The 27,724-nt window shown below is 36.5% G+C and overlaps 1 protein-coding gene across 1 annotated transcript; it reads right to left on the bottom strand.

Moving 5' to 3' along the window:
• Positions 1 to 1,520: 1,520 nt before the first annotated feature.
• LOC126978475 (myosin-9-like) lies at positions 1,521 to 25,741 on the bottom strand. The gene is made up of 10 exons (XM_050827299.1): positions 25,518 to 25,741; positions 21,397 to 21,471; positions 16,752 to 16,835; positions 14,531 to 14,668; positions 12,109 to 12,240; positions 10,967 to 11,077; positions 10,092 to 10,244; positions 8,900 to 9,039; positions 4,906 to 5,155; positions 1,521 to 1,769 (listed from the first exon to the last, which is right to left on the bottom strand). The coding sequence occupies exons 1-10, from the start codon at positions 25,590 to 25,592 to the stop codon at positions 1,602 to 1,604; spliced, it is 1,326 nt and encodes a 441-aa protein (XP_050683256.1). The 5' UTR covers positions 25,593 to 25,741; the 3' UTR covers positions 1,521 to 1,601.
• Positions 25,742 to 27,724: the final 1,983 nt, after the last annotated feature.

Genomic DNA, 27,724 nt, shown 5'->3' with positions numbered 1-27,724 from the left:
GAGCACGGCAATACTTCAAGCCGGCCCACATACTAGCGCTCTACAAAGCGCAGGTCCGGCCACACATGGAGTATTGCTGTCATCTCTGGTCTGGCGCACCCCAGTATCAGCTCGATCCATTTGACCGCGTGCAATGCAGAGCAGCACGAATTGTCGGGGACACAGTGCTCTGTGAACGGCTGGATCACTTGGCGTTGCGTAGAGACGTCGCTTCATTGTGTGTCTTCTACCGCATTTATCACGGGGAGTGTTCCGAAGAGCTGTTTAACCTGATTCCTGCCGCCGAATTCCACCTTCGCACGACACGCCACAAGTTAGGATATCATCCTCACCATCTGGATGTGTGGCGGTTCTCCACAGTGCGGTTTTCAAGGAGCTTTCTTCCACGTACTACAAAGCTGTGGAATGAGCTTCCTTGTGCGGTGTTTCCGGGAAGATACGACATGGGTACCTTCAAAAAAAGCGCGTACACCTTCCTTTAAGGCCGGCAACGCTCCTGTGATTCCTCTGGTGTTGCAAGAGATTGTGGGCGGCGGTGATCACTTAACAACAGGTAACGTATGCTCGTTTGTCCTCCTATTCCATAAAAAAAAGGCTTTTTCATAGTTCACGAACGCCAAGAATAGTGGCAGGTTATACTCCACCGCAGCGTATGTATGTGGTCTATGGTGCAGCCTGTTCGGAATCCGGCTTGTTCGGGAGGCTGAAAGTCGTCGAACCTGCGCACGAGACGGTTTGTGATAACTCCAGATAACCCAGGCCATAGGCCCTTTACGAACTGATGTAGCTTCATGAGGTTTACCAAGTGTTGCAATATTTTATGTTATTGTCACTCCCAATGGTGAATAAATATATTACTATTTCCATTTCTATTTAAAATATATGGAATTACAAAGTTACATGTTTGGGCGGCTTACACTTAAGTAATGTCGACTTTGGATGTATTAAGTCACAGTAATCCACAATTTGTGAATACAATAGACTAATATGCATTTACAGTCCAGAATTGTCAAAAATTGTAACATGACTAAACCATCTAATTTAATATATATATTAGTTGTGAGGAACATTGTATTTTATTACAAAAAAGATACTTTGATGTCAATGTATCTTTTTTTCATTAAAATACAATTTATTGCGAAGGCAAGTTAATCTATTTATTTAAAACATAAAATATTTTCAATATTGATCACTATAAGATGTTGTTACAAGTTTTTTAGCTAATTGTGTAATTAATTAAGTTGGGACTGAATAAATTATACGACTTGGTATTTAATACATGGATCTCACAACTTTTTACAGTAGAAGAACTGAGATGCGAGACTTGGTTTTTTTTACAATTTATGTTATTGATGACTTTTTTATACTTGGGATTAAATTTTTGGTCACAGATTTAAATGCGAATTTGATGCTATTTTAATAATATGTAAGAGCAGAGTGGAATTATATTGTTATTGAATTTATAATAACTCACCAGATTGCAGTCTTGGACTTAATAATAGGAATAAGTAGTCCAGATGGATGTTACAAAACAATGAAAAACTCATTTAATGCATCTTAAATATGTTTTATCATGATATACAAGTATTTAGGATGCATTTCTACTGCTGATTTGCCAGCCAATCAGTATTTTCCTCATCATTGGAAAACATGGCTGCGAAGCTGTTTTTCAATGAAGAAATCTGATTCTGAAAATCCCGGAGTCGAATTTCCACAAGGCCAAAGTTTTCTTGAAGACTATTTGTTTGTATTTGTATCCGTTGTCGAATCTGGAAAATTTTGTATGGGTTTACTAAATTGTCGAGCGGCTACAATATGAACGAAAGTTAGAAAACTGTTAAGTTAATAAAAGTTAATACGAATTGTAAAATGTGTTATTTACATACAGAAACTATATTATATTCTTCAAACTCTACACCTTCTCGGATTATATAAGTGGGGGAAAACGGGCAAGAAGCGCACGTGATAAGAGGTGGCGAAGAAACCGACCGCCCAATGACATCCGTACATCATTTAGGCTGATATTATGCTCTTTTCTTGAAGGTCGCTAAGTCGTATCGGTTCGGGAAAACAACAGCCGGTAATTGATTCCACATCGTGACTGTACGCGGCCAGAAGTTCTTCGTATAACGCGCGGTTTTGGAATGCCAAATGTACTGTTTGTTTGTTGCATATTCTAAAGGTGAACAATATTGGGTACTTAATGAATATAGAAAAACTATATGACAGCTCTCAATATTTTAAACATGATCAAAAATATTTCATTAAGCTAATAATATTTGTAATTTATTCCCTAATAAATTATTAATTTTTGCTCAATTTACTTTCGTCAGAGGTGTAGTGATTAGTAGATATAGAGTAGAAGTCAATCGGGAGAAGGTGTCATTCCACAAATCGCTGCATTCCGTCGGCTTTCCGCTTATTATTGTAATCGCTTACAAGATACGCTAGGTGATGAATGTGGTGTTGGTGATGTGGTGCTGATGACGATGACAATCATTATAACAGTGAGAGCAGAACGTCGAGGAGAGGAGAACGCACAAATAAAACACAACCTTTCCCTAACCCCTAACAGCGTTTTCCTTGCAACTTAGCCGGTACAAATGAAGATTATCCTGCGAACCGCTACACCTATCTATATATCATCTAACACATTCTGTCGCGGCACTCGAAGTTTGAGTAACTTTTACTCAATAATCCAGCAAATTCTCGTATTTCTGTTAATTTACCGCCGTGAGATCGTTGTGATTTTGTCATTCGTCGTCCCGTGACTATACAATGTGGATTGCCAGTCCGTTCAGGCGAATAAAGACGAACACTTTTTGTAAAAGTTTCGCACCATTTATCGATGTTTGCTGCCGTTGTCATCACTAGTTTTAGTACCGCAGACTCTCGCTTCATGGCCAACAGCGCCAAAATGGCGAATTTCCAAGAGGCACAAAAGCACTTTGACAGTCGCCAGTCTAGTTGTAGTTGTAGTTGGTCAGTGCTTACAACTAAATACAAATTGTCACGCAACAGGATCGAACAGCTGACACTCGACACGGGAACAAGTGAACTCCGCGCCCGTAGTGCCCAACATGTCGTGACTGGGCAACGTTACGATTACTGCGCCCGACGGAGAACTGCTTAACTAAATTTATTATTATATAAAATGGCAGATTAAATAATATCAAAGGAGCACTTTACCGGCGCGAACACACAGCCACTGACCGTGGACGATCTTAGGAAGGCCAACCGACCTTTCTTCCGGTTAGGATGTGTTACATTCAATTACCAGTCTTTGCCAATGAATAATTACATGGTATAAAACAAACAAAAAAGTTAATAAATAAAACTAATTTGTATTAATAGACCTGCAATGAATGATACAAAGCTGTTACACCAAATGCATCCCGAAATGAACCAAGAGTTACATACTAAATTCATGAAAAGATCATTATAATCTAGTGTTTATCCCTAGGACAACGAAATTGATTGTCTAACCACTTTACTACTTATTTACAAAACGGAACTATTTTCCAGTGGGAGGCTCTTTGCACAGGGTGCCGGCTAGATTATAGGTTCCACTACGGCGCCTATTTCTGCAGAAATGTGTAAGCATTACTGTGTTTCGATCTGAAGGGTGCCGTAGCTAGTCAAATTACTGGGCAAACGAGACTTCATCTTATGTCTGAAGGAGACGAGCGCAGTGGTAGTGCTGCTCAGATTTTTTTAATTTTTCAAGTCTCCTGAGCGGCACTACATTGTAATGGGCAGGGCGTATCAATTACCATCAGCTGAACGTCCTGCTCGTTTCGCCCCTTATTGTAATAAAAAAAACCTTTACTATCGAAACGAACATCAGCTTTGACTAGCTAAATACGTCTTATATAAATGATTTATTTGTAACATAGTACACGATACGATCTGATGAAGTAAGCCTCATGTATAAGATATGTTTAACCAACAGCTTCCTGTCTCGCGCTCGGCACCTCGCTGTGGCCGTCAACTTCCTTGAATGCTTTGAACGAAACATAAATTTCTGTTAAGTTGGAACAGTTCACGGACGCCACAAACGTAGTACCACATTTTTTAATGCGTTTTGAATCCAGAAATTTTCATGTCAAAGATCCACCTCGCTTTGTTCGCCCTATAGTGGGTAATTGGACGCCATTTTTGAAATAGTGAAAGTCGGAATTGATATTGAAATAGTTAAGACTCATTTTAAAAAAAGCTAGCTACATTACGGTGTCACACGAGCCAGTGAACTCAATTGCGATCATATCTTATTTGAGTAGTATTAAAACCGAGCCGTTTTTGTAGAGATTGATAACTGATGATGGAAAGTAGATCACGTATGACAACAACGTTTGAAAAGGTCGTGGTCAATGGTCAGTCAGTCAGAATTCACAGACTGTGGCAGAACAGTGTGTGTTTGCCAAATCGAATTATGAGTTTTTACCGCCAGTCAAAATCATCACACAAAACGATAAGGTTTAACCACACACATTTGCCCCTCAACAAAAAAGGTTTGGTTCTGGTAGGTGTTAATGCATCCGTTACATAGCCACTTGACCTTGAAACTTCAGATTTCCACTTGTTTCGGCCGCTTGACAATTAGTTGGGTTATGTCAGGATAACATTAAGATAGGACTGCCGAAACTACTTGCCGCGTTTTTTTGGAGCAAAGTCCCAAAATTTCTACAACAACGAGATCATATCACAGCCCATAAGATGGCAGAAAGTCATCAAACGAAATGGCACATATAAAATGTGTTTAAATGTTAGTAAATGAATAAAAAAAATGTATCGAGTTTCATATTAAAGCGACGAATTTTTTCCCCCACCTATTTTTACTGGAAGGGCTTACAAAGTTGAAAATATGGTTTTCTTATAACTAAAACTTAATAAGCGAATACCAACGTCATCTCTCTCCTTCTGACAGGACCTGCACTGCGCCCTGCTCTGAACCAACTGACGCTCCAGCTCAGATATCTGCATCTGCATATGCCGCCGCATCGAGTCAGACCGCTCTCTACATTTCGCCAAGGACCTAGCATTCTCAGACCTCAGCTCGTCTAGTTCTTTGAGTAGGTGAGTGCATTCATCTGCCTTTTCTTTATACCTTGCCTCTTCTTGAACTAACTTCTCCTCCAATCTCAGTACTTTACATCTAATAATTCATATTATTTTAAATTAATAGTTAAATTAGATTTCTGTAAAATTCTATAATCAACTAAACATGTTCTAACTCTAACGCAGATCATAGTTGTTTTACGGCCTTTTTCAGGCATCTATCCGTAGTTTAACATAATAGGGGTAGACAAATCTATCCTTTTACAATTACTTACATTTCAATAACCTAGCGACTATAACTAATAATATAACTATATTGGACATAACTATGGAAAGATAAGATCTTGTCATTAAACGGTGTTAGCAAAATATCTGTAACTAGAGATACGTTATTGAAAACGGACGTTAATGAATAACGGTGGTCTAGCGTTTGTTACCGAATAGGTCAGTTAGTTTGCATACTCCTGCAGCATCAATAATAAGCAATCGATAGGTAAGTAACTTAAAACTAAGTATAAAGCATAATTTGCATTCAAAGACAGCTTAATTACTAAAGGTTATTAGGTTTTTTTGTCGACTAAAATAATAATATTATGTATCTATATTATTTATTTAGTTTCAGAGAACATACAGTCTATAACAAATTATACACATACAGGTACGCAAGTTATAACAGATATGTCTAGTAAATATGGGAATGGATAATATTAATAATTCCAAATTTCTTTACTAAGGGTGAATCCCACCGTATGCCTTTACCTACTTTTACGAGGGCGGCACTGAAAATTTCGGGACTCAAGGAAGTGACACAACATTACTATTTAAAAATGTATTTATTGCTTTTCGAAGTATTCTCCGCGAAATTTGACACATTTTTCCATACGATGGAACCAATGATTGAAACAACCATTCCATTCGGAAGTTGGGGTCTCCCAAATGGCCGTTTTGTAGGCGTCCCCAGCTTCTTCAGGTGATGAAAATCTCTGACCACGCAATTTATTCTTTATTTTAGGGAAAGTAAAGAAATCATTAGGGATTAAGTCGGGGCTGTACGGCGGATGGTCTAATAATTCTATGTTTTCTTGCTCTAAAAACTCTTGTTCTGTGCGCGCCGGGAGAATTCGCATTGTCGTAATGGAGAATGATGCGGCGGTTGCAGTTCTCTTTACAAAGTTCAGAAACGACCTGTGGCAAACAAATGCCAGCATACCATTCTGCATTAATCGTTCTTTGTCCCTCAAGAGGAATAGTCACAAAATGGCCGGTTTTGGAGACAAACGTAGCCACCATTTTTTTGTTGGCTTTAACTCATTTTCGAACACCCAAACTCGTGACTGGTTTTTTGTTTCGGGTTCGTACGCGTACAAGATTCATCACCTGATACGATATTGTATACAGCATTTGAGGATCCTGCGTGGAATCTTTCGAGAGTTTTGACGCACCAAGTAACGCGAGCCGCTTTTTGCTCTTCACAGAGCAAATGCGGTATCCATCGGGAAAACAAATTTTTCACCTAATTGTTCATGCAAGATTATTTGTATTTGACTCATGCCAATCTCTAAAGTTGCCTGAATTTCGCGGTATGTCACATGTCGATCTTCCTCAATCAGCTTACGCACAGCATCAATGTTTTCATTGGTAACTGCAGTTTTTGGACGACCTTGACGGGGATCATCACTGAGCTTGACACGTCCACGTTGAAATTCAGCAAACCAGCGATAAATTATGGTTTTGGATGGGGCTTCATCACCAAATGCAGAAATCATCCGGTCAACACACTGTTTTTGTCTTAAACCACTTTGAAAGTCATAATAAATCATTAGTCTAGAGTTTTCTCGAGTCAATTCCATTTTCTCAACGACTAAGCAAGTCTGACAAGACCTTGTGGCAAGACCGAGAATCTTTTTTTAAATAAATAAATGGTATTCGATTTTTAAAAGCAAGGAGTTTTCAATTAAAAAGATTTTAATATGACAGGAACAGTGGAAATATTCCATTCCCGTTACTTTTAGTGCACCCTATGTATTACCATTTAATGTTTTGTAAATATTTAAAAACTAAATTGGGAGGAAGTGTAATACACGAGGCACACTAAACACTTCTTGCTAATCGGAACATTTGAATTTCGAATGTTATATTATTTGAAACGTTGCAACCCTCTTGCAAAAAAACAAATCATTTGTCAATTGAGGAAATTATACGTATTTATGTATGTTTAAGTAAGTATATTGTAATTTGTATTAAAATATATCGTTGTCTTGTACCCATAGTACAGGCTATAGTTCTCTCTCTCTCTCCGCAAGACTGTGCCGCTCGTCTTCAAAATGCTTTTGGGAGAGAAGCACCTTGCTTGAGCACCGTGAGGCGATGGTTTGCTGAATTTGAGAGAGGTTGGGTTTCTTTACATGACGAATTTCGTGAAGGGCGGCCTTCAACTGCCGTTAACGATAATAATGCGGCTGCTGTTAAGCGGCTCATTGAAGAAAACTCGCGGATTACCTATGAGACAATTCGAAGACTATTGGGGATTGGTATGAGCCAAATTCAGAAAATTTTACACAAAGAATTGAAAGTTCGGTAAATTTTTTCGTCGGAGCCCTCATGAACTGACAGCGAAGCAGAAGCGGGCTCGCGTGGAATGGTGTGCTCACAGATGCTAAATAATTACGATTTTTTTCGTGAAACTTTGTGATCAACCGACGTTTCATGATCTACTGACACCGATTCTATTGTTTTTGTCTTTTTGTCTGTTCGTATGTTCTTTAATAGCTAACGAACTGCTTGCATGATGTTGATAAACATTTGTGTGTAGGAAAATCAACAGAGTGATAGTATGTTGTAATATATTAAGAATATATTTTGCCCGCGACTTCGTTCGCACTGACTTAGTAGTCGCGCAGATTGGGGATATCTTAAAATTTTGGGAAAAAATGTAACCTTGTGTGTCCTTTCGTATTCATTTTGTGTCTAAAATTTCACTATTGGCTCTATAGTTAAGGAGTATACGCATAATAAACAAATAAACTCATGTAATATTAAATATTTTTAGTCCAGTGATTTGGTGTTGACACGCATATTACAACCAATCTAGACTAAACAACCAACAAGATAGCTGTGCCCACTACTTATCGAAATCATAACAAATAAATTACAACATCTTTGAAAATTTTAAATTTGTTAAGAACATGTGATTGCATTAAATAACTATATGTGGTAAACCTGAAGACTAATTTTGAATATTATAATATTTTCTTTTTTATTGCGTTGGTAGCTTTTACGGGTTTTCCCGATCCATTTTTATAGTCTGTCACTTAACCTATTGTCATCTGTATATTATAAAAGTACGAATTTAATCTAAATACATTTTTCTACCGAAAGTACCAAAACTGGGCTATTGGTATAAAATATCATAATACCATTTCTTAAAATTAAAATTGTTTATTCAAAATGCAAAATTTCGTGGGTATGATTTTGCGAGTCTACTTGCAGAACACGTAAGAAAACCCAACACGATTTAACGGCATTGAATTGAAACTCAATAGGAACAGAGATTTTAACAGGTTGCACAGCAGATAGTGCTTCGGACCACAACAAGACACACAAGGACAAACTGTTTCCACTGCAGCCGTTAATTTCAGTGTGATTTGCTATTAGTGCTGTTAAACATCCACTGGAAGTGTTACTTTGAGTTTTGATACAAGTATAAAAACTGTTCGCGTCACGTCACGAACGTCAAGCCGCAGTGATGCATTGGCTACGAAATATAACACTCGGTTAACTTATCTAATTATTAAAAAATACCAGCAAACGAATTGTAAACTTATTGCATTCGATGACTTACTTGAAATCGTCAACATTTCTAACAAGATCGTCGATAGCAATTATCTTCTCTTCTATATCAAGAGTTAAAGTTTTATTCTCTTCTATAATTTTGATTTTCTCCGCTCTTTCTTGATTCAGGCTGTTTACAGCGATGACAAGCTGTAAATTGTTAATATTAATAAATAAAGTTTCGTGATTTATGAAATGTCATATAATAATAATAATACTGACACACTGTTACACAAATTATCTTCCTCCAAACTAGGCATAGCCTGTACTATGGGTGCAAGACAACGATATATTTAATACAATATACTTACTCAAACATACACTAATACAAATAAACATCCATGGCTCAGAAACAAACATTCATATTCATCATATAAATGATTGCACCTACCGGGCAGGATTTGAACCCGGGACCTCTTATCTAGCACAGTAGGCATGGTCACTAACCACTAGGCTATAGGGGTATATTAGGTAGCACTTAATATTATGTCAGTACGTAAATACGTAGACCTAGCCGCATATTATCTAGTTTTATTTTTACTAAATAGGAGGAAAAGTTTAGACTCACATTTCTTGCTATTCTGATGATAAGTGATCACCTCTATCATGTTCACTTGCAACGTAATTAAACGAATCTGCCCTTAAATGTTGTATGTACTATTTTGAAGGTCCTCATGTCGTGTTGATGTGAAACACTGCGCAATGATGTTCACTCCTTGGTTCAGTTGTAAGTGGAAGAGAGTTTCGTCCTACTGCGGCCCGATTCACGTAATTTTACATGAGCTATATCGCAGCTACATTTGTCGTTCACCTACGATTCGTATTCACGTGATTTAAATCGCACGTTCAAGAAACGATACTATCCGAAAATCGCTAAAACGTATTCACGTTAGCCGTCTCTAGGACTTCAATAGTTGTGTCAGTGGTATTCTGCTATCTTTTTACAATCGGTTACAAACGATTGAATATCAAATCGAACGTCTGAGAAGTCGCTTCTTTTCATATTTACTTGTGCTTCTCTTCAGTTAAAAGTGAACAGAAATGCACAAAAAGACAGGAAGTGTATGTTACAGATTTCTTAGTAAGTCATATAGGCGACAAAATATGTCTTTGACTGTTTTAGTATCAGTTTATAACTAACTTTATAGTGGCTGTTCATTATTATATATTGAACATAACCTTGAAAAAAGTATTTTTCTTACTTTTTCTTTAACTTTATTTAATTCCGACGAGAGCTCCTGTGAACTATCTTCAGCTAATCTCTGCAGTTGCTTTGCTTCTAGTAGTTGAATTTGAGAACCTTTTAGTAGATCGGGTAAAGGTGCTAGTTCTTGGAGTTTCTCTTGAAATTGCATCTGTTTTGTATAAATACATAAATAAAAATTTCATCTCAGCTAGAAAAATAAATTGAGACCATATTATTTGATGTGACACGAAGGAATAAGGCTTAGGATTACAATGTCTTAAAAGGAGGCACCTTGAAACAAGCGTACAAGTACACATTTCTATAAGGCTGGCCGGTGATTTTACTGGTGTTGTAGAAGTAAAATGTGGGTGGCGGTGATTACTTAATATCAGTACGCATCATTTTGCTCCTCTTCTATTGATTCATCAATTATCAATTTAAGATCAGTACAAAAACGAAAAAAAATGTGAAGGAAAAGGACAAAATTTTAAAAATTAATAGAATTACAAAAAGATATTGTCAGTAAAATTTCGTAAGAACCTATCGTACATTAATACGGCTAAATAAACGCGTGTGAATTTAATCTAATTTAAATAAAGGTATATTTAAATCGGGTACTGAAAGTTAATTTATTAATCTACAATCTATATACTCGTATATAATGAAAATGGTCTTTGTTTGAGGCTCATTCGCGCCTAAAACTATGATCGTATCGACATGAAACTACCATCATTCGATGCAAAATGTATCCTAGATGCATTATGGCTACGCTTATTTTTCGAATTCCAACGTTCCTTTATTAATTTAAATCCCTTTTAAATTCGCCCAGCGAAGCGGGCGGGAACGACTAGTTAGTATATATTGAGAGATAGAGATGAAACTGGCCGATACCTTCATCTTTTGTATTTCTATCTGCATTTGCTCCGACACCTGCGTGTTATCGTATTCAATCATATCCACGTGTCGTTTCAACTCTTCGACTTGTTGCTCCGCTTGAAGATACTAATCAACAATATTGTATACAGGTATAATTAAACTATTTACATCAGAGAAATATAACTTATACCTTGTGAAACTTTCATTTTTGTGTGGATAGCTTAACATAGCTCAATAATCTTTATCTAATTTATTTATTGTAAATGTTATTTCTAAACTGAGGCTGACATCTATAGAGCGTACCTAATTGAGACTTTACTCAGACTTATTATATAATTATGACAGTAAGGGACGAGACAAGCAGGACGGTGCGCTAATGGTCATTGATACGTCATGCCCATTACAATGCAATGCCCTTCAGTATTCTTGCAAAACCCAAAAACACTGAACACTAAAATTGCACTCGTCACCTTGATACATAGGATGTTACGTCTCATATGCCCAGTAATTTCACTAGCTACGGCGCTCTTTAGACCGAAACACAATAATGCTACATTACTGCTTCACGGCAGAACTATGCGCCGTTGTGGTTCCCATAATCTAGCCGGCATCCTGTGCAAAAGAGCCTCCCACTTGTAACCTCCTACTTACGTAAAACATAACTAGATGTAAGCTTAGCATAATCTTTTATTTCGTTTTTATAATCATTAGCTGAAATTATACAGAGTTTGTGTTAAGACAGCCAAATACTATGGTCAAGTTCGCCGTTACATCACAATCAGCTAAGTTTTACGTATGTAAAGTCTGAACAAAGTCTAAGTCCTATAGATCTCAGCCTTAGTCTCATAGTACATAATTACATCATATTATAGATTTACAATATATTAACGTATAGACAAACAAAGAATGCGAGAGAGAAGAATATCTTAAACGGAGATACAGAGGTATTAAAAATAAAAAGAAAATCTAGAGTTACTATAACCGATTTTTATTGCCAAGTCGTAAACAGTCAGCCAAGCTGACATGTGCTCATTAGTGTTTTTGAATATTAAAACATCATCGGCTTGTCAGGTCGTCTATATGCTAGTATATAAGTCAATGGCTTATACAGTATTTATTTGGAAAGAAAATATTAATCCGAAGTTTTTAAAGCTTACCTTTGCTCTATATTCTTGCAACTGTTCATCTTTCTCGGAAATAGTACTTTTCAAATCTTCTTTTTCTTCCTTCAAGTCTCTTATTTGTATTTTTAAGGCCGAAACTTCATTATTTAACATTTTTTTACTTTCCTTTTAATTATAAGAAATAATAATAGAAAATTAATTGACAAACGCAGACATTACATTAATTATAAATATTTTCTCTTTGGAGAGGCACACTTTTGCTTTATGAACCAGGACCTGATCTTCCACTGTGTTAATTTGATATTTCCGAATGTTAAGGATAAGAGATATATGATATACAAGCCCTGAAGCCGGTCAATACGATACAACATGACATTTAAGATATCCCTCAGGAAGACTAGAGGAACTACCACTTTTACCAGCTGGTACCACAACTGCGCCTATTTCTGCCGTGAAGCAGTAATGTGTAAGCGTTACTGTGTTTCGGTCTGAACTGGGCAAATGAGACTTCACATCTTGTCTCAAGGTGACGAGCACAATTGTGGTGCCACTCCGATTTTTTGGGTTTTTCAATAATCTTGAGCGGCACTGCAGTGTAATGGGTAGGGCGTATCATTTAGCATCAGCTCGGCGTACTGCTCACCTTGTCCCTTATTTTCATAATAAAACTGCTTTACATAATACAAAAGTACCCAAATAGTGAGAAAATGCTATAAAAAGTTATGATATAATCAAAATAAGATTAATATAAAACTGTGACAGCTGTGAAAACGTCGAAAAAATTGAGTTTTGAACTAACCTCTATTTTGAGCAATTCACGCACACTAAGACAAAGTGTCATACAAATCGCGAGTGTAAGACGTAGCCTGTCACGCACACTAAACTAATATTCCTGGCCTGTTTTCATCGGTTGTCTGACAGCAAGAGACTCAATTTAAACGCATTAATTATGATTAGGCATTATTTATGAAAATCCAGAAACTTACAGTTACGACCTGAGTACGCAGTATGCTGAAGTGAACTACTGGAAAGGAGGATGGCGAGAATGGACCCACATAATTTAAAAATTAAGAATCGTACGAGTATAAGCTTATATAATTTATATACTGAAGTTTGTAAGATGTTTATGCAAAAATTATTGAGGCGCTAAGGTATGGGAGTCAAAAGAAATAAATTATTATAATTTAATAAAAATAAGTCATCTTGCACTCACGGAACGTGTTGTGCAATTTCTTTTTTGTTTTTCATTTTTATTTTTATTGAATAGGAGGACAAACGAGCGTACGGGTTACCTGTTGTTAAGTGATCACCGCCGCCCACATTCTCTTGCAACACCAGAGGAATCACAAGAGCGTTGGCGGCCTTTAAGAAGGTGTACGCGCTTTTTTTGAAGGTGGGTACCGTCGTATAGTTCCGGAAACACCGCACAAGGAAGCTCATTCCACAGCTTTGTAGTACGAGGGAGAAAGCTTCTTGAAAACCGCACTGTGGAGGACCGCCACACATCCAGATGGTGGGGATGATATCCTAACTTGTGGCGTGTCGTGCGATGGTGAAATTCGGCGGCAGGAATCAGGTTAAACAGCTCTTCGGAACACTCCCCGTGATAAATGCGGTAGAAGACACACAATAAAGCGACGCCTCTATGCAACGCCAAGTGATCCAGCCGTTCACAGAGCACTGGGTCCCCGAAAATTCGAGCTGCTCTGCGTTGCACGTGGTCAAATGGATCGCGCTGATACTGGGGTGCGCCAGACCAGAGATGACAGCAATACTCAATGATAGCAATGCAATGGATTATTGACATCTACATTATTTTTGACATAAGTCATTTTTTATACGGATGTTCTGACACCATCAAACTATCTACACCTATTCAAATCAGTCATTCTCAATAAGATTCAATAAGATTATTATCGATTTTTGATAGTATAATCTGTAAGTATCTTTAAAACATTCGATACCTACCTTCTTGAAAAAAGAATGAATTGTGAACCCTCAATTATTAGCTGTTGGCCACAATAAGTACGCATAGACCCAAGATACAAATTATTGATTGAACAATAGATATTGATTAATAATTTAAGGTAATATTTAATTTTTAAGTATATCCTTCTTCTCCCACTTTTTTAGACTTACTTACGATTTTGATTTTATCTTAGTTTTGTTACGTTCTACAATTATTAATAAGTTTCCATGATATACGCCACTTCTTTCAGTGGGTTCCAAAATTTATGCTAAATGCATTCTCGCCATGCTCCGTTATGAATGATATTGCCTCAGGTGAACTAATATCCGTAATGATGAGCTATCATACCAACAGAAATAAGTACCAAAAAGTGATTTGCATGACGGATTTTAGCTGCGGTGTCAAGTTTAAAATACTAATTTGCTGTATTTCTACCGTGAGCTAGTTAACGAATCATTCCTTAGAGATTCCAATATTGAGTGTTACCTCAATAAGTCCGGTATTACAGAGGTCATTAAGCTTCGATTCCAAATCCCTTAATTTACTTTCGTACTGTTCTCGACGACTTCTCTCCTGGTCTGCGACATTTTTTGCTCTTATTAATTCCTCTTTGAGCTTCGATAGCTAAAAATAAAAATAAAGATAACTTAATTTACGTTATAATTTACTTTTCATTTTATTATCAATGAACGAACGAAAACTTTATTAATATCAAACCCAAAACGTTCAGATAATAAAGAAATACAAACTTATATTATAAAAAATATAATATCAATGTTAAGTGCTCCAAATGTTATCATTCCATTTTTGAAGCTAATCTACTAGATGTGCATTCTGTAAGACGCTGACATACAAGTATAATCTGCAGACAAGATTGGTTGATCCTTATAACCTATAACCCTTTACCGGATCTCCAACCACCAAAATTCTTTAACACAAAACTCTCCTTGTCAAATCAAGTGAAATATCTGGGCGTCATCCTTGATAACAAATTAAACTGGGCGAGTCACATCGAAGAAGCTAAAACAAAGAAGGCCTGTATTGCCTTCTATCAGTGCAAAAGGCTAATAGGCAAAAGATGAGGTATCAGTTCAAAGATAGTACTATGGCTATACACATCCGTCATCAGTCCTTCCTTTACCCATGGATCAGTTGTATGGTGGCCCAAGACACAACTGATAACACTAAAATCAAAACTACAGAGTCTACAACACTTAGCGACCGTAGCGGCTACTGGATGCTACGCGGTCACTGCCTCTTGAACAAGCATCTGTATATAACAGACAGCCCCTTGTGCAGAGGATGCATGGAGGCAGAGGAAACGCCAGAACATGTTCTTATAGAGTGCAGCACTGTGGCCGAACAACGGGCACAAATACTCCAATCACCAGCATCGCTTCCAGATGCCTGCAGAAACTTAAAAAGACTGCTAGACTTCTGGAATGATCTGGGCTGGTTGGAGTAAGAAGAAATTTTTCTTTTAAAAAAAACGGATAATGGCTCAATCAAGAGGCTAAGTGTGTTATCAGCCCAGCTAAACTAACTAACTAAACCTATACCCTTGGATTAAGGATTAGTCTCCGCTGCGCTCCAACTAGATACCGCACTACCTAAGAATAAGAGCTTTCTCACTACGGCAACTATTAGATGCTTATGTGCGTTATTTTACATTGAAATTAATAAAATACCAAATACTTACAGATGATATATGACTGCAGCGTCTTTCTTATATCTTGTTGTATTATTTTTAGAAAGTTTTACTGCGCAAACCGGCATTTTAGTTTCAATTATTAGCAAAGTTTAACAGAACATGTGGCACGTCAACGTCACATTGTTCGAGACTGGCTCGAGTACGACCACTTGGGCGTAGTATTAGTGTCCGCACTTTGCAACTACGCCTGCGGAAACTATTGGAGCGCAGCAGAGATATAAGCCTTTACCTATATTTTTGCCTCTGCAAACGATACATGTGTTAAGGGAAATTCCTTATTTGGAGACTTTTCTGCAGACGGCGTCACTGTTTTTTTTTTTGGTTATTTATCGAAATACATATATTACAAAATGTGAATAAATAAAATAGATTGTAAAAACCACAGAGGTTTGACCTCAATGTATTATCTTAGTTTACGCCTTATTTCAGTTTTTTATAAAATAAATATAATCTTAACATTAAATTCTATACCTACATACAATTACTTATATCTATAGAAAGTAACAATTTGCTACAAGTACATTACAACACTAATACCTACAAGAAACCAACTACAGATAATATGCACCTTAAATTGTATTCCAACACGAAGCAACCAAAAAACAGATATTTCAAACATTTCCCAGGCATCCCATGACCATCTTATTAATTACAAATGCAATCAAAGGTTACCTAGGAAATATTCCTTATTACCTAGGAAATGTTACTGAGCACTATTATGACAGGTGTCAGTAGGAAGGATGCAACAAATGCATTCGAAACCAATCTATATGTATATATAAGAGATTTCCACGTATATAGTCACTCATCACGATATCTCTGGAACCATTAGAGCTAAAGACTTGAAATTTGGTAGGAAAATTCTTTTCGTCGAGTAGAGGTCATCAGAATTTTCCAAAATTCCATCCGCAAGAGTTTTTTTTATATAATGAACAGAACAACGTCTGTCGGGTCAGCTAGTTGTAAATATTCTTCATATTAGCAATATTCTGTTACCTGAGGTGGGTTTTGTGAGTCCAAGTGATAGTTGTTTAGTTTTGATGCCACGTTGACATTGTTCATAGGTTCAATCAGAGAAGCCTGTTTAACAAAATTTGCTTTTATTAGAAATAAAAACATACTAAAGAAATTTTTATTTAAGACAATAATGCATTTAGTTAAAGTAAATAGCTCGTTCTCATTTTCTGATCGTGCCTTATATGATTTTATTTGGAAGACGTCCACTGCTGGACAAAGGCCTCCCCCAAAGAGTTCCACGACGAACGGTCCTGCGCTCATCGTCGGTCCATCTAGCGGGCCTACAGCACCACGTCTTCCGGTACGTCGTAGCCATTCGAGGAATTTGCTGCCCCAACGGCCATCTGTCCATCGAGCTATATGCCATGCCCACTGCCACTTTATTTTCGCAAACATTTTGACTATGTCGGTAAGTTTGGTTCTCCTACTTCCTATTATTTTATTTGATACACATATTTTCAATTATCTGTGCTGTTAAAAGAAGATTAATAGACGGTCAATGTAACGAGTGCAACCGGCTTACAATATAACTCTTCGTGTACACCACCCATATTATACGTTTACACCATATTAAACACAAATTTCAAAATACAAGTTGTATGCAATGTTTTCAAAAAAAAAAAATATAAAACTTGTCGTAGGAAAAAAGTTTGTATGATACTTGTATGATGAAATTGTTTGTCAACTACTAGTATTATGATCTCATGTTTTATACTTGTTGTGGACTTGTAGGTAAATTTGTAGAAGACACGTCAAATCAAATCAAATCAAAATAACTTTATTCATGTAGTTAGGTCACGGATATGACACTTATGAATGTCAAAAACATATTTTTCTTATTGAATCTACCGTCAGTTCTGAAGTTTAATGTATACATAAACTTCAACGAAATTAGCAATACTTCTTAAAAACATGTATGTTTAATGTTGGTGTGAACGCTGTCAATGTATCAGACTGAATTAAACATGTCTCAGACTTATATATACTAGTCGGTACCTACACCGATAAACCCTTAGTAAAGCCGTGTTAATAAATAACATATGTTAACATGTTAAAAATACCCCATAATAATATCTTATAATATATCTTATATCTTTAAACGAGCAATTCTTGTATATATATAATCTGAATCTCGGAAACGGCTCCAACGATTTTCATAAAATTAAGTATGCAGGGGATTTCGGGGGTGATAAATCGATCTAGCTAGGTTTCAATTTAAAAAAAATGGTTTTATCCATGTTTGAATGAGAAACAGCTACAATAACATTAGAATACAAAGGTAAATTTCGCCACTATATGCAAGATTATTATAGCTCAGATGGGACATTGGGTGATCCGGAAAGCAGAAGACCTCGGTTCGAATCCAGATGTCCTATTAGTTTTTTTTTTGTTAAAGTTTTGTACATTCTTAAAAATCCGAGCAAGGCTCGGTCGTCCGGATATTATACCTTTAAACGAGCGATTCTTGTATATATATAATCTGAATCCCGGAAACGGCTCCAACGATTTTAATGAAATTTATTATACAGGTAGTTTCCGGGGCGAGAAATCGATCTAGCTAGGTTTCAATTTTAAGAAATGTAGTTATATCCTTGTTTTAATGAGATATAGCTATCATAACGTTACAATAACAGTTACAAATTGCACCACTTTATACAAGACTATAATAGCTCAGATGGGACATTGATCCGGAAAGCAGAAGACCCCGGTTTGAATCCAGATGTCCTATTAGTTTTTTTTTGTTCAAGTTTTGTACATTCTTAAAAATCCCAGCAAGACTCGGTCGTCCAGATATATAAATTATAAAAACAGCAACTATTCTCGGAAATTATTATGATTATTAGAATGTCCGGTAAATCACATAGAAAGTGATACACCGTTACAGCTACTATATCAACAAGCCTTGCGTTTTATACAAGGTGACAGCTGCTTGTAGCTCAAATGGTTCTACCGTCTTAATATCAGATGTAGGCCGTAACTGATCTGGTGATGCAGACGCCACTTGACAGACTGCACACTCTTGCTCGATACCAATTGACGGTCTACTCCAAACAGATTCACAGCTAGAGCTACCTTTGCAACATTTTGTAGTAATATTATGATGATTCGTATAATACAGATTCTATCATAATCAAAGGCATTACAAGTTTTGCACCAAAATAAATAAGCCGTGTAAATAAGGTTCAATCTACTATCAACAGAAGTATAAGGTTTTTTAATTGTGCCGGCATATCATGCTCTACAGCTTTGGTCTTTGATACTAACCTGACCTAACGCAAGCTGCGGCACAGACTTTCCGTAGACTCGGTTACAGTGATAATATTTTTGAAACTTGTGCTTTGCTTGAGGAGAATTACGTAGAATTTATGGTACCTACTCACTTCATAAAAGATATAAAAGCAAACAAAGAAACATCTTTCATGGTTACAACATAACCATGAAATTGTGAAGATTGTTGGGAATTTTTTATAAAAAGACATTAAATTGATTGTGGCGAAAAAGTTGAGAGGCTATTTTCTTAGATAATTTATACTGGTATATATGACTAGAAAGACTATGAAAGCTGTGAAAATGACGAAAAAATTGAGTTTAGTACTGACCTAACCTAACTATTTTGAGCAATTCAGGCACACTAACACAAAGTGCCATACAAATCGTGAGTGTAAGACATAGCTTGTCACGTTTACTAAACTAATATTCCTGGCCTGTTTTTATCGGTGGTCTAATAGAAAGATGCTATCTAGACGTATAAATTATCTGTAATTTTATAATACTTTTTTTAATTATCACACTCCACAAGCAGTAGGTTAGCGTGACGTCGCTGGCCTCGACTTGCGTAGTCCCCGCTCCCCACTGCATTCACCTTGCCCTTCACAGCTGACGCATACTGCGACGTAATGACAACGAGAGACCATTCTAGACGTTTTGAATAAGATGGTGTGTCGAGCACTGATACCGCAGCGATGTGCGTTGCGATAGCGGTGCCAAAGCTTTAGCAAGCAAGTTAAGTATTATGGGTTAGTGGAACCCGATGCCGCACAAGGCATTAGACATAATAGTGTCGTGGGTTCGAGTCCCGCATCGTTCATAAAATTTTGTTTTTCAAATTTTATTCTGTGTATTAATCCTAGGGTTATCAGTTTAAAAAAAAACATAACAAATTGCTTAGATTTACAAGAGCGACGTCAACGTCTTAAGTCAATTTCCTAATATACATATTGGGGTTGAGCAGGTTATCAACTGTAAAGTAGATCCTGTAGATGAAGCCACAACCTGAGAGTTGAACAAGTTATTCAAGATTTTATGACGATACGTCAGTCGAAACGGTTAGCTCAGTTGGTAAGAGCACTGGCACGGAACGCCGGAGGTCGTGGGTTCGAGCCCCGCATCTATCATAAATTTTGTTTTTCAATTTTTTTTTTGGGCATAATAGTGTTGTATCCACCCATACCTGTACCTGAATACGGGATAATTCAGTCTTTTCGTCTGTCAGCGGTTCGTTTATCATAAACTGCTTGGTTTGACAGCTAAAATCAATGACGTTCTATACATATGGACATATCATTCGCAGTCTGATAACGGAACGGCAAAAGTGTGAACAAATATAAATACAAGCCAGTAAATCAACATTCAAATTCAAATTCAAATTCAATAACACTTTATTCATGTGGGTTATGGAAATGACACTTATGAATGTCAAAAAAAAATTGTTTCTTATTGAATTTACCGCTACTTCGTAAAGGGTTGAGCTAATGAGAATAAGTAGCAAGTAACTCGTTGCCACTCTTTTAAGTCAAGATTTACATTTTAATTGTTTTACAGATCATTTCAATTACAATATATGCAAAGTGACGCAACAAAAATACTCAAATGTCAGAAACTGAAAGGCTTACACGAGTAAGTCAATAAAAGAAAAAAAGTAAATGCGTCTTATAAACACAAGAGTTATTGAGTATAGTAGATGCATCAATCCACACATACCGTAATGAGATCATCCAGCCACCACTAGTAGCACCCGTTCACGAGCATGACGCATGGACCAGCCATCGCCTCCCCCGACCATATTTTAGGGAAGGGAACGACCCGCCCCACGTCACCGCCACAAGCAGAGGCATTACTTTCCCCTTTATTATATGAGTGTGATTGTTGATTAAAAACGTAAAAAACCTCCGACTGAAGAGATCTTCATCGGAAAATAGAGACAGACTGACGAACGTAAAACTAATAGCAACCCTCTTTTTCGTCTGTGTTGAAAAATACCTAATTGCTACTCCACTGATGTCACACTGATGTGAAATTTTTGGCATCTGGCATTCGGTTTTGATTTTGTATGAGGTGCATTTCTATATGTATACAACGTCATTGGCTAAAATTAACAAAACCAAGAAGTCAGTCCAACATGGCCGCCATGGCGTTAAAATAAAATATTTGCAAAAGTATAAACTGAAGTAAATGACAGTGGTGTGCCTTGTACTGTACTACGAAGACCTGCCTTTAATTAAATACTTTGTTAGTAATAAGTTTGATGTTAGAGTTTCTTTGAACAGAAAAAACTTTTATTATTAAATAAATCTGCGAATGATTAAAATAATTTGTTATTGTTTATTGGCTTGTAGACACTCACTCTGTCTCTCCTGATAGCAGACAGCTCAAACTGCATCTCTTTTACCTGGGCCTCCATATCAACAATCTGCTTTTGCTGTAAATCACATAATTTTAATTAAAAGAAGAAAGAAATATATTTGAACGTACACTCCAATAATTAACATCATTCCATTCTAATAATATACATATTTTTTTATGACTACAAGGGATATATATAGATGTACATAATAAATTTAAAAGTTGATCAACAACCGACAGTACGTCTGTCGACATGGTCGGTGGGCAGGTGATCTTCTGGTATACTAAGGTCTGGCAGTAAGATTGGAAATAGCGAAGGCCTGTGATCGCGTATGGCACAAGGCGCTTCTCTCAAATCTTTCACCATTTGGGCTTACTGAGAGGTTATGAAAGTGGACCACCAGCTTCCTCACTGGGCACAGCAAACAGGGCCCACTTTTTTGGGCGTCACAAGTAGAGCACGGTAATACTTCAAGCCAGCCCACTAATAGCCTAGCGCTCCACAAGATAAGGCGCAGGTCCGGCCACATTATTATTGAGTATTGATGTCGTCTCTAGTCTGGCACACCACAGTATCAGCTCGATCCATTTGACCGCGTGCAACAAAGTTAGAATTATTGGGAACCCAGTGCTCTGTCAACGGCTGGCGTTGCGTGGAGACGTCACTTCATTGTATGTCTTCTACCGTATTTATCACGGGAAATGTTCCGAAGAGCTGTTTCACCTTGTTCCTGCCAACGAATAACACTTTCGCACGACACGCCACAAATAAGAATATCAACCCCACTATATGTATGTGTGGCGGTCCTTCACAGTGCAACTGCAAGTGGTTTTCAAGGAACTTTCTTCTACGATCTACAACGCTGTGGAATGATCTTCTTTGTGCGGTGTTTCCGGGACAATACAATACGGTTACCTTCAAAAAATGCGCAAAAACCTTCCTTAAAGGCCGACAACGCTCCTTTGATTCCTCTGGTGTTGCAAGAGAATATGGGCGGTGGTGATCACTTAATACCAGATGACCCGTACGCTCGTTTGACCTCTTCTCCCATAAATAAATGTCCTATAATGAAGTGATTGGCATGAACGGCAATCGAATCGAATGAATTGAATGCACTATCGATTGATGGAACCTTTTTTGCTGGCGAATAACATTACGGAGCTTCTTCCATCCTTAGATTTAATTATAATGCTAGCTACTGCCTGCGACATCAACTAGGAGCAAATAAATATATCTGAATCTAGCGTGCATAATATTATGTAGCCTTTATTTTGTCCCGACGTTAATAAACTTCGAATCAACATCACTTTTTACTCCGTTTTAGATCAAAAACACCCTCAACGTTGCTCCAGTTTACGGCTTACATTAGGAAGGCATTCGTGAAATTTATCTAATGAAAGTCTGTCCAGGAAATCCAAAGATTAGTGTGAACAAAAAAAAAGATTGACACACGATTTTTTTTCTTTTATATTTTTGTCTTCAGCTATAGGTAGTCTTTTTATCACCTACAGATTCTACAGCTGTGTTATAATTCAAGTTAAACTATGTTGAGACGGTCTTTTAAAATGTTGACTGAGATTACGACACACGAGTACACCCGTGCCTCTCAATATATATATATTTAGACGTGTATACTCGTATATATGTATTTAGACGTGATTTTGACATACGTGGGGCATTCAAAAAGTTTTGAGAAATAAAAAAAACACCTTATATGGAGAGACTAATTTTACTAAATCTATTGAAAGTCAGTGTGTATACACAGTCTCATGCAACCTAAGCCGTTTTCGATAAACTATTTCCAGACTGCGGCAGACACCTCTTCAACGGCCTACGGACCCCACTATCGCATCTGCCGGCGACAAAAACTGGATCCATTTCAGTTGATTTTTTTATTTTACGGAATAAAAAGAAGTCACACGGTTAGCACCGTGAGAAAAAAATAAAAAGAAGTCACACGGTTAGCACCGTGTGACTTCTTTTTATTTTTTTCTTTCTTTTTTTCTTTCTGATCTAGCGATCAGAACTAAGGTACTAAGTAAGGGGGTGAGCCGTGACTTTGACGGTGTAGTGTCTAGGAAGCCCCCATGTTTTAAACGGTGAGTGCGCGGACGCGATTTCGTGGTGAAGCAATAGCACGTGGAGGCCAGTATTTGGTCGCCTGTCGCACAGTCGCCACACAACTTTCAAAACGATGCAACAATGTAAAAATAAGTAATAATAAAGTGTTAATCACAAACTTGTTAAAATTGTTGAAATTGTTTTAAGGATAAGTTCTTAGAACACATTAAGTAAACGAAACAGATACATGACATTGACATGAGACAGTAACGCGGATAAAGGAATTGGTAAGGGCTGACCCCTCTGGAAGACAGGTGTGTTTGTATGTTTATTTGATGGCAATAAGTTGAAAGATGAGCAGGATGATTTCAGCTCATGGTAAGTGGTACGTACCGCCCATGACAATGTAACGACATGTTTGTATGTGTACACAGTATAGCTTGGTCGTTTCTATAAAATGAATGTAAATCTTAACAGTTAACACTAGGAGATGCACAAATTCTAAGAAACTGAAAGGTAATGTCCGTTTTATTTTATTGTTATTAGTCTGTCCTGAATATCCCCCTGATGTAGTGCCTGTTGCAAAAAAAAACAAATATTGAATTATTAGCAGCCGCTTTCTTGGCGTTAACGTTATTTGTACCCAATTTTACATGTATTATTATAATAGAAAAATCAAAAAATAGTGTTAGACAAAACTCATTTTATACTAAGATATTGTAGACGTGTTTTTAACAATTCACTTATATCAATAGGCTGAGTCTATTAATACGGGTACTGTACGAACAATTTATAATATTTAATACGGTTACCGTACGAACAATTTATAATTATTAATACAGGTACTGGACAAACAATTCATTATTAGGCTGTTGCTATTCGTCCGGCAACTGGACAAATGAATTTAATTAGTCGTCCGATTATCGGATTAGAGAGAATAAAGACATCATTGAATGAAATTTAACTGTTGTAACATAACTTAACCTAACCAATTTTATTGAATTGTAATTGATAGAGCTTTGGTCCACGATTATAGTGCTACCACTCTTATTACAACGTAATACACAGTTTTTAAGAAAACCAAAATAAAAGTCTACCTCCCCCATCCCTAATTTGTTAATGGGGGGAAACGCCTACAATTTGGTTCTCGTTATTTTAACTGTTCTATCATAACCTAACCTAACCAATTTTTATAAATCATAGTGATAGAGATTTGGTCCATGTTTATAGTGCTACTAATCTTATTACAATACACAATTTTCAAGAAAATAACGAAAAAAAATTACAACATCTGAACGGGTAAACACGTAAATAAAACACAGATCATTGAATAGTTAATTAAAAAACAGACAAATGCGTTATGATAAGATTTTAATACATAAAAAAGGAATCATAAAATAAAAAAAAAAACCACTTTCCGACTGAGCTACTTCAACTTTGAAAAAAAAATTGAATAAATGTACGAATAAATATAATTTTTTCGTCCAGTACCCGTACAAATAGCCACTGCGATACCAATCCTACTAATATTATAAATGTGAAAGTTTGTATATCTGGATGTATGTTTGAACTTCTTTAACGCAAATACTACTGAATGGATTTTGATGAAACTTTGCAATAATATAGCTTACACACCAGAATAACATATAGACTATAATTTATAAAAATTATATGTTAATTATCGATACATTTAAATAAAATTGGAGTGTCTGTTTGTAATATTGAAGTAACAGTTTTTTACTAAATGTATTTTATGAATATATACTATATATAATATAATATAATATATAATATATGTACATACACCAAAATATTTTTTTTTACAATTTTTGTCTGTCGATCTGTCTCTGTTTGTTCCGGCTAATCCGGCGACTTTTATTGGCAGTTAGCTGATTTAATAAGGAGTAACTTAGGCTACGTTTATTTTATAAAAATAAAGCAATATCAAAGAAACGGTCAACTCTAAAAAAAATATATGGCAAAACAACGTTTGTCGGGTCAGATAGTACGTCCATACATGTACAGAAAAATAAAAGTAGTAGAGGTAGGAATCTACTCACTAAAACAGATGGTGGTTCATCTCCGTTACTTTCGTCAATTTTACATGTAAATGGCCAAAATTCTGAATGAGGCATTCTACCCGTCCACGAAAATCTATCACGAGTAGAAATTATATGATGATGTTATGCAACACAATATAAATAATATTTATACAAAATTAGCAGATGTTAAAACATAATATCTAGAAAACAGCGGAAAAAAGATAACAAATATACAATACGCGTTTTAATATTAATAATGTCAAATTTGATTGATTATTTTTTGCGTCAAATTGATGTTCTCGATAAAGTAAAACCTTTTTTTAATGAAAAATTTATAAACGTTCAATGACGTATATACAACGTGATTGTAAACATTAATAGATTTTTTAAGTTTTGTTTGATGGGCTGGTGGTACATTATATATTCAAATATTAATGTTTTAATCTTACATTATATACATGTCTAGCGGCCATTTTCAATAACCTATCTATCCTTAGTATAACTTACTAGAGGTAAGACAAATTTATCTTTATATTGGACATAACTAAGGATAGATAAGATCTTGTCATTAAACGGTGACAGCAATGTGGCCCTAGATTGAGCTTCGTCACATACGGCTGTTTTCAAAAACCTTAGTTAAAGTTACTAGACGTAGACAAATGTATCCTTTTACGCTTACGTACATTTCAATAACATACTAACATATAGCATTGTACTATAACTATATTGGACATAACTATGGATAGATAAGATCTTGTCATTAAACGGTGACAGCAATGTATCCGTTACTAGAGATACGTTATTGAAAACCGTAGATTGAGCTACAAAAACTAAGGACAGATAGGTTAATGAAAACGGCCGTTATTGAATGCGTCACAGTAAGTTCAATTTCCATAGACCTGTTTGCGTGCGCTTGTATCTGTACACGTATCTTTGTGTGCCTGAAATGATACCATAGTATAGCGATCACCCTCCACCACCCTGAATATTGGGGAAAATTGGTGTGTATAGTATTGATAAGTGCGTGCTGAATTCAAATATAATCACGATTTGAACCCAATTTAGGACATGTATTCACTTGAAAATGTATTTAGGCCTATGGTTTATAAGGAAGCTACACGGTTTTGTTAGGATTCCGTACCCAAAGAATATCAACGGGATGCTATAACTATATATGCTTTCTGTTTGTCTATTAGTACTTACAAGAATTGTGCTTTTTTTAAGGCGCCATCTATGCTTTAGTCGTGGAACTTTTTATATAACTTATACGACTGTACAAGACGTCGTTTAAGCTATTTCATAAAGAATCTACCAGATGACGCTTAAAGTAAATGTGTGTGTAAAACGTACGTAACGCCCACGTTTACAATAATTAAACAACGCCTATTTCTGCCGTGAAGCAGTAATGTGTAAGCATTATTGTGTTTCGGTTTGAAGGGCGCCGTAGCTAGTGAAATTAGTGGGCAAATGAGATTTAAATTGTCTCTGGTGACGAGCGTTGTAGTGCCGCTCAGAATTTTTGGGGTTTTTCAAGAATCCTGAGCGGCACTGCATTTTAAGTGGCAGGGTGTATCAATTACCATCAGCTGAAAGTCCTGCTCGTCTCGTCTCTTATTTCATAAAAAAAGCTATTCTAGCGCATATCTATTCGAAAATAGTCCTATGTCATATACCATATATACATTTAATAAACTAGCTGACCCGAAAGACGTTGTTCAGTTCATAATAAAAACTGTGGAATCCCCTTTTCTTTTTTCTCTACTCGGCGAAAGGAACATTCCTAGCAAATTTAAAGTCTACATGCCTTATGGTTCCAGATATATTGTGATGAGTCTATCTGATATATGACTAACGGCCGTTCTCAATATACAGTCTATCTCTTACTTGAGATAAAAATCGTAACTATCGTTAACTTTTCTGTCCCAATAAACCTGTCGACGGTAACTCACCTTATCCGTACACGATATCTGTCAATGGGACGACGTATAGCATAGCAGCGATAGAAGTTTGTATGGAAATTTTAATTCACGCGTCCCAATATAAGGCGATAAGAATGACTTATCGGGTATATTGGGACATCTACAGATTATTGACAGGTAATTACTGACAGTAGAAGGTAGTAATTTATCTCTATCTGGAGATAGTATATTGGGACGGCCGTAAGTAACAATCACACACACAACCACATAGGTGCATGTAATATAATATACTAGCCGATCGTACAT

The sequence above is a fragment of the Leptidea sinapis genome, chromosome Z (genome assembly GCF_905404315.1).
Source record: "Leptidea sinapis chromosome Z, ilLepSina1.1, whole genome shotgun sequence".
In the NCBI taxonomy this organism is placed as follows: Eukaryota; Metazoa; Arthropoda; class Insecta; order Lepidoptera; family Pieridae; genus Leptidea; species Leptidea sinapis.
Note: the sequence above shows the minus strand (reverse complement) of the source record. Positions and strands in the feature narration are given on the sequence as shown.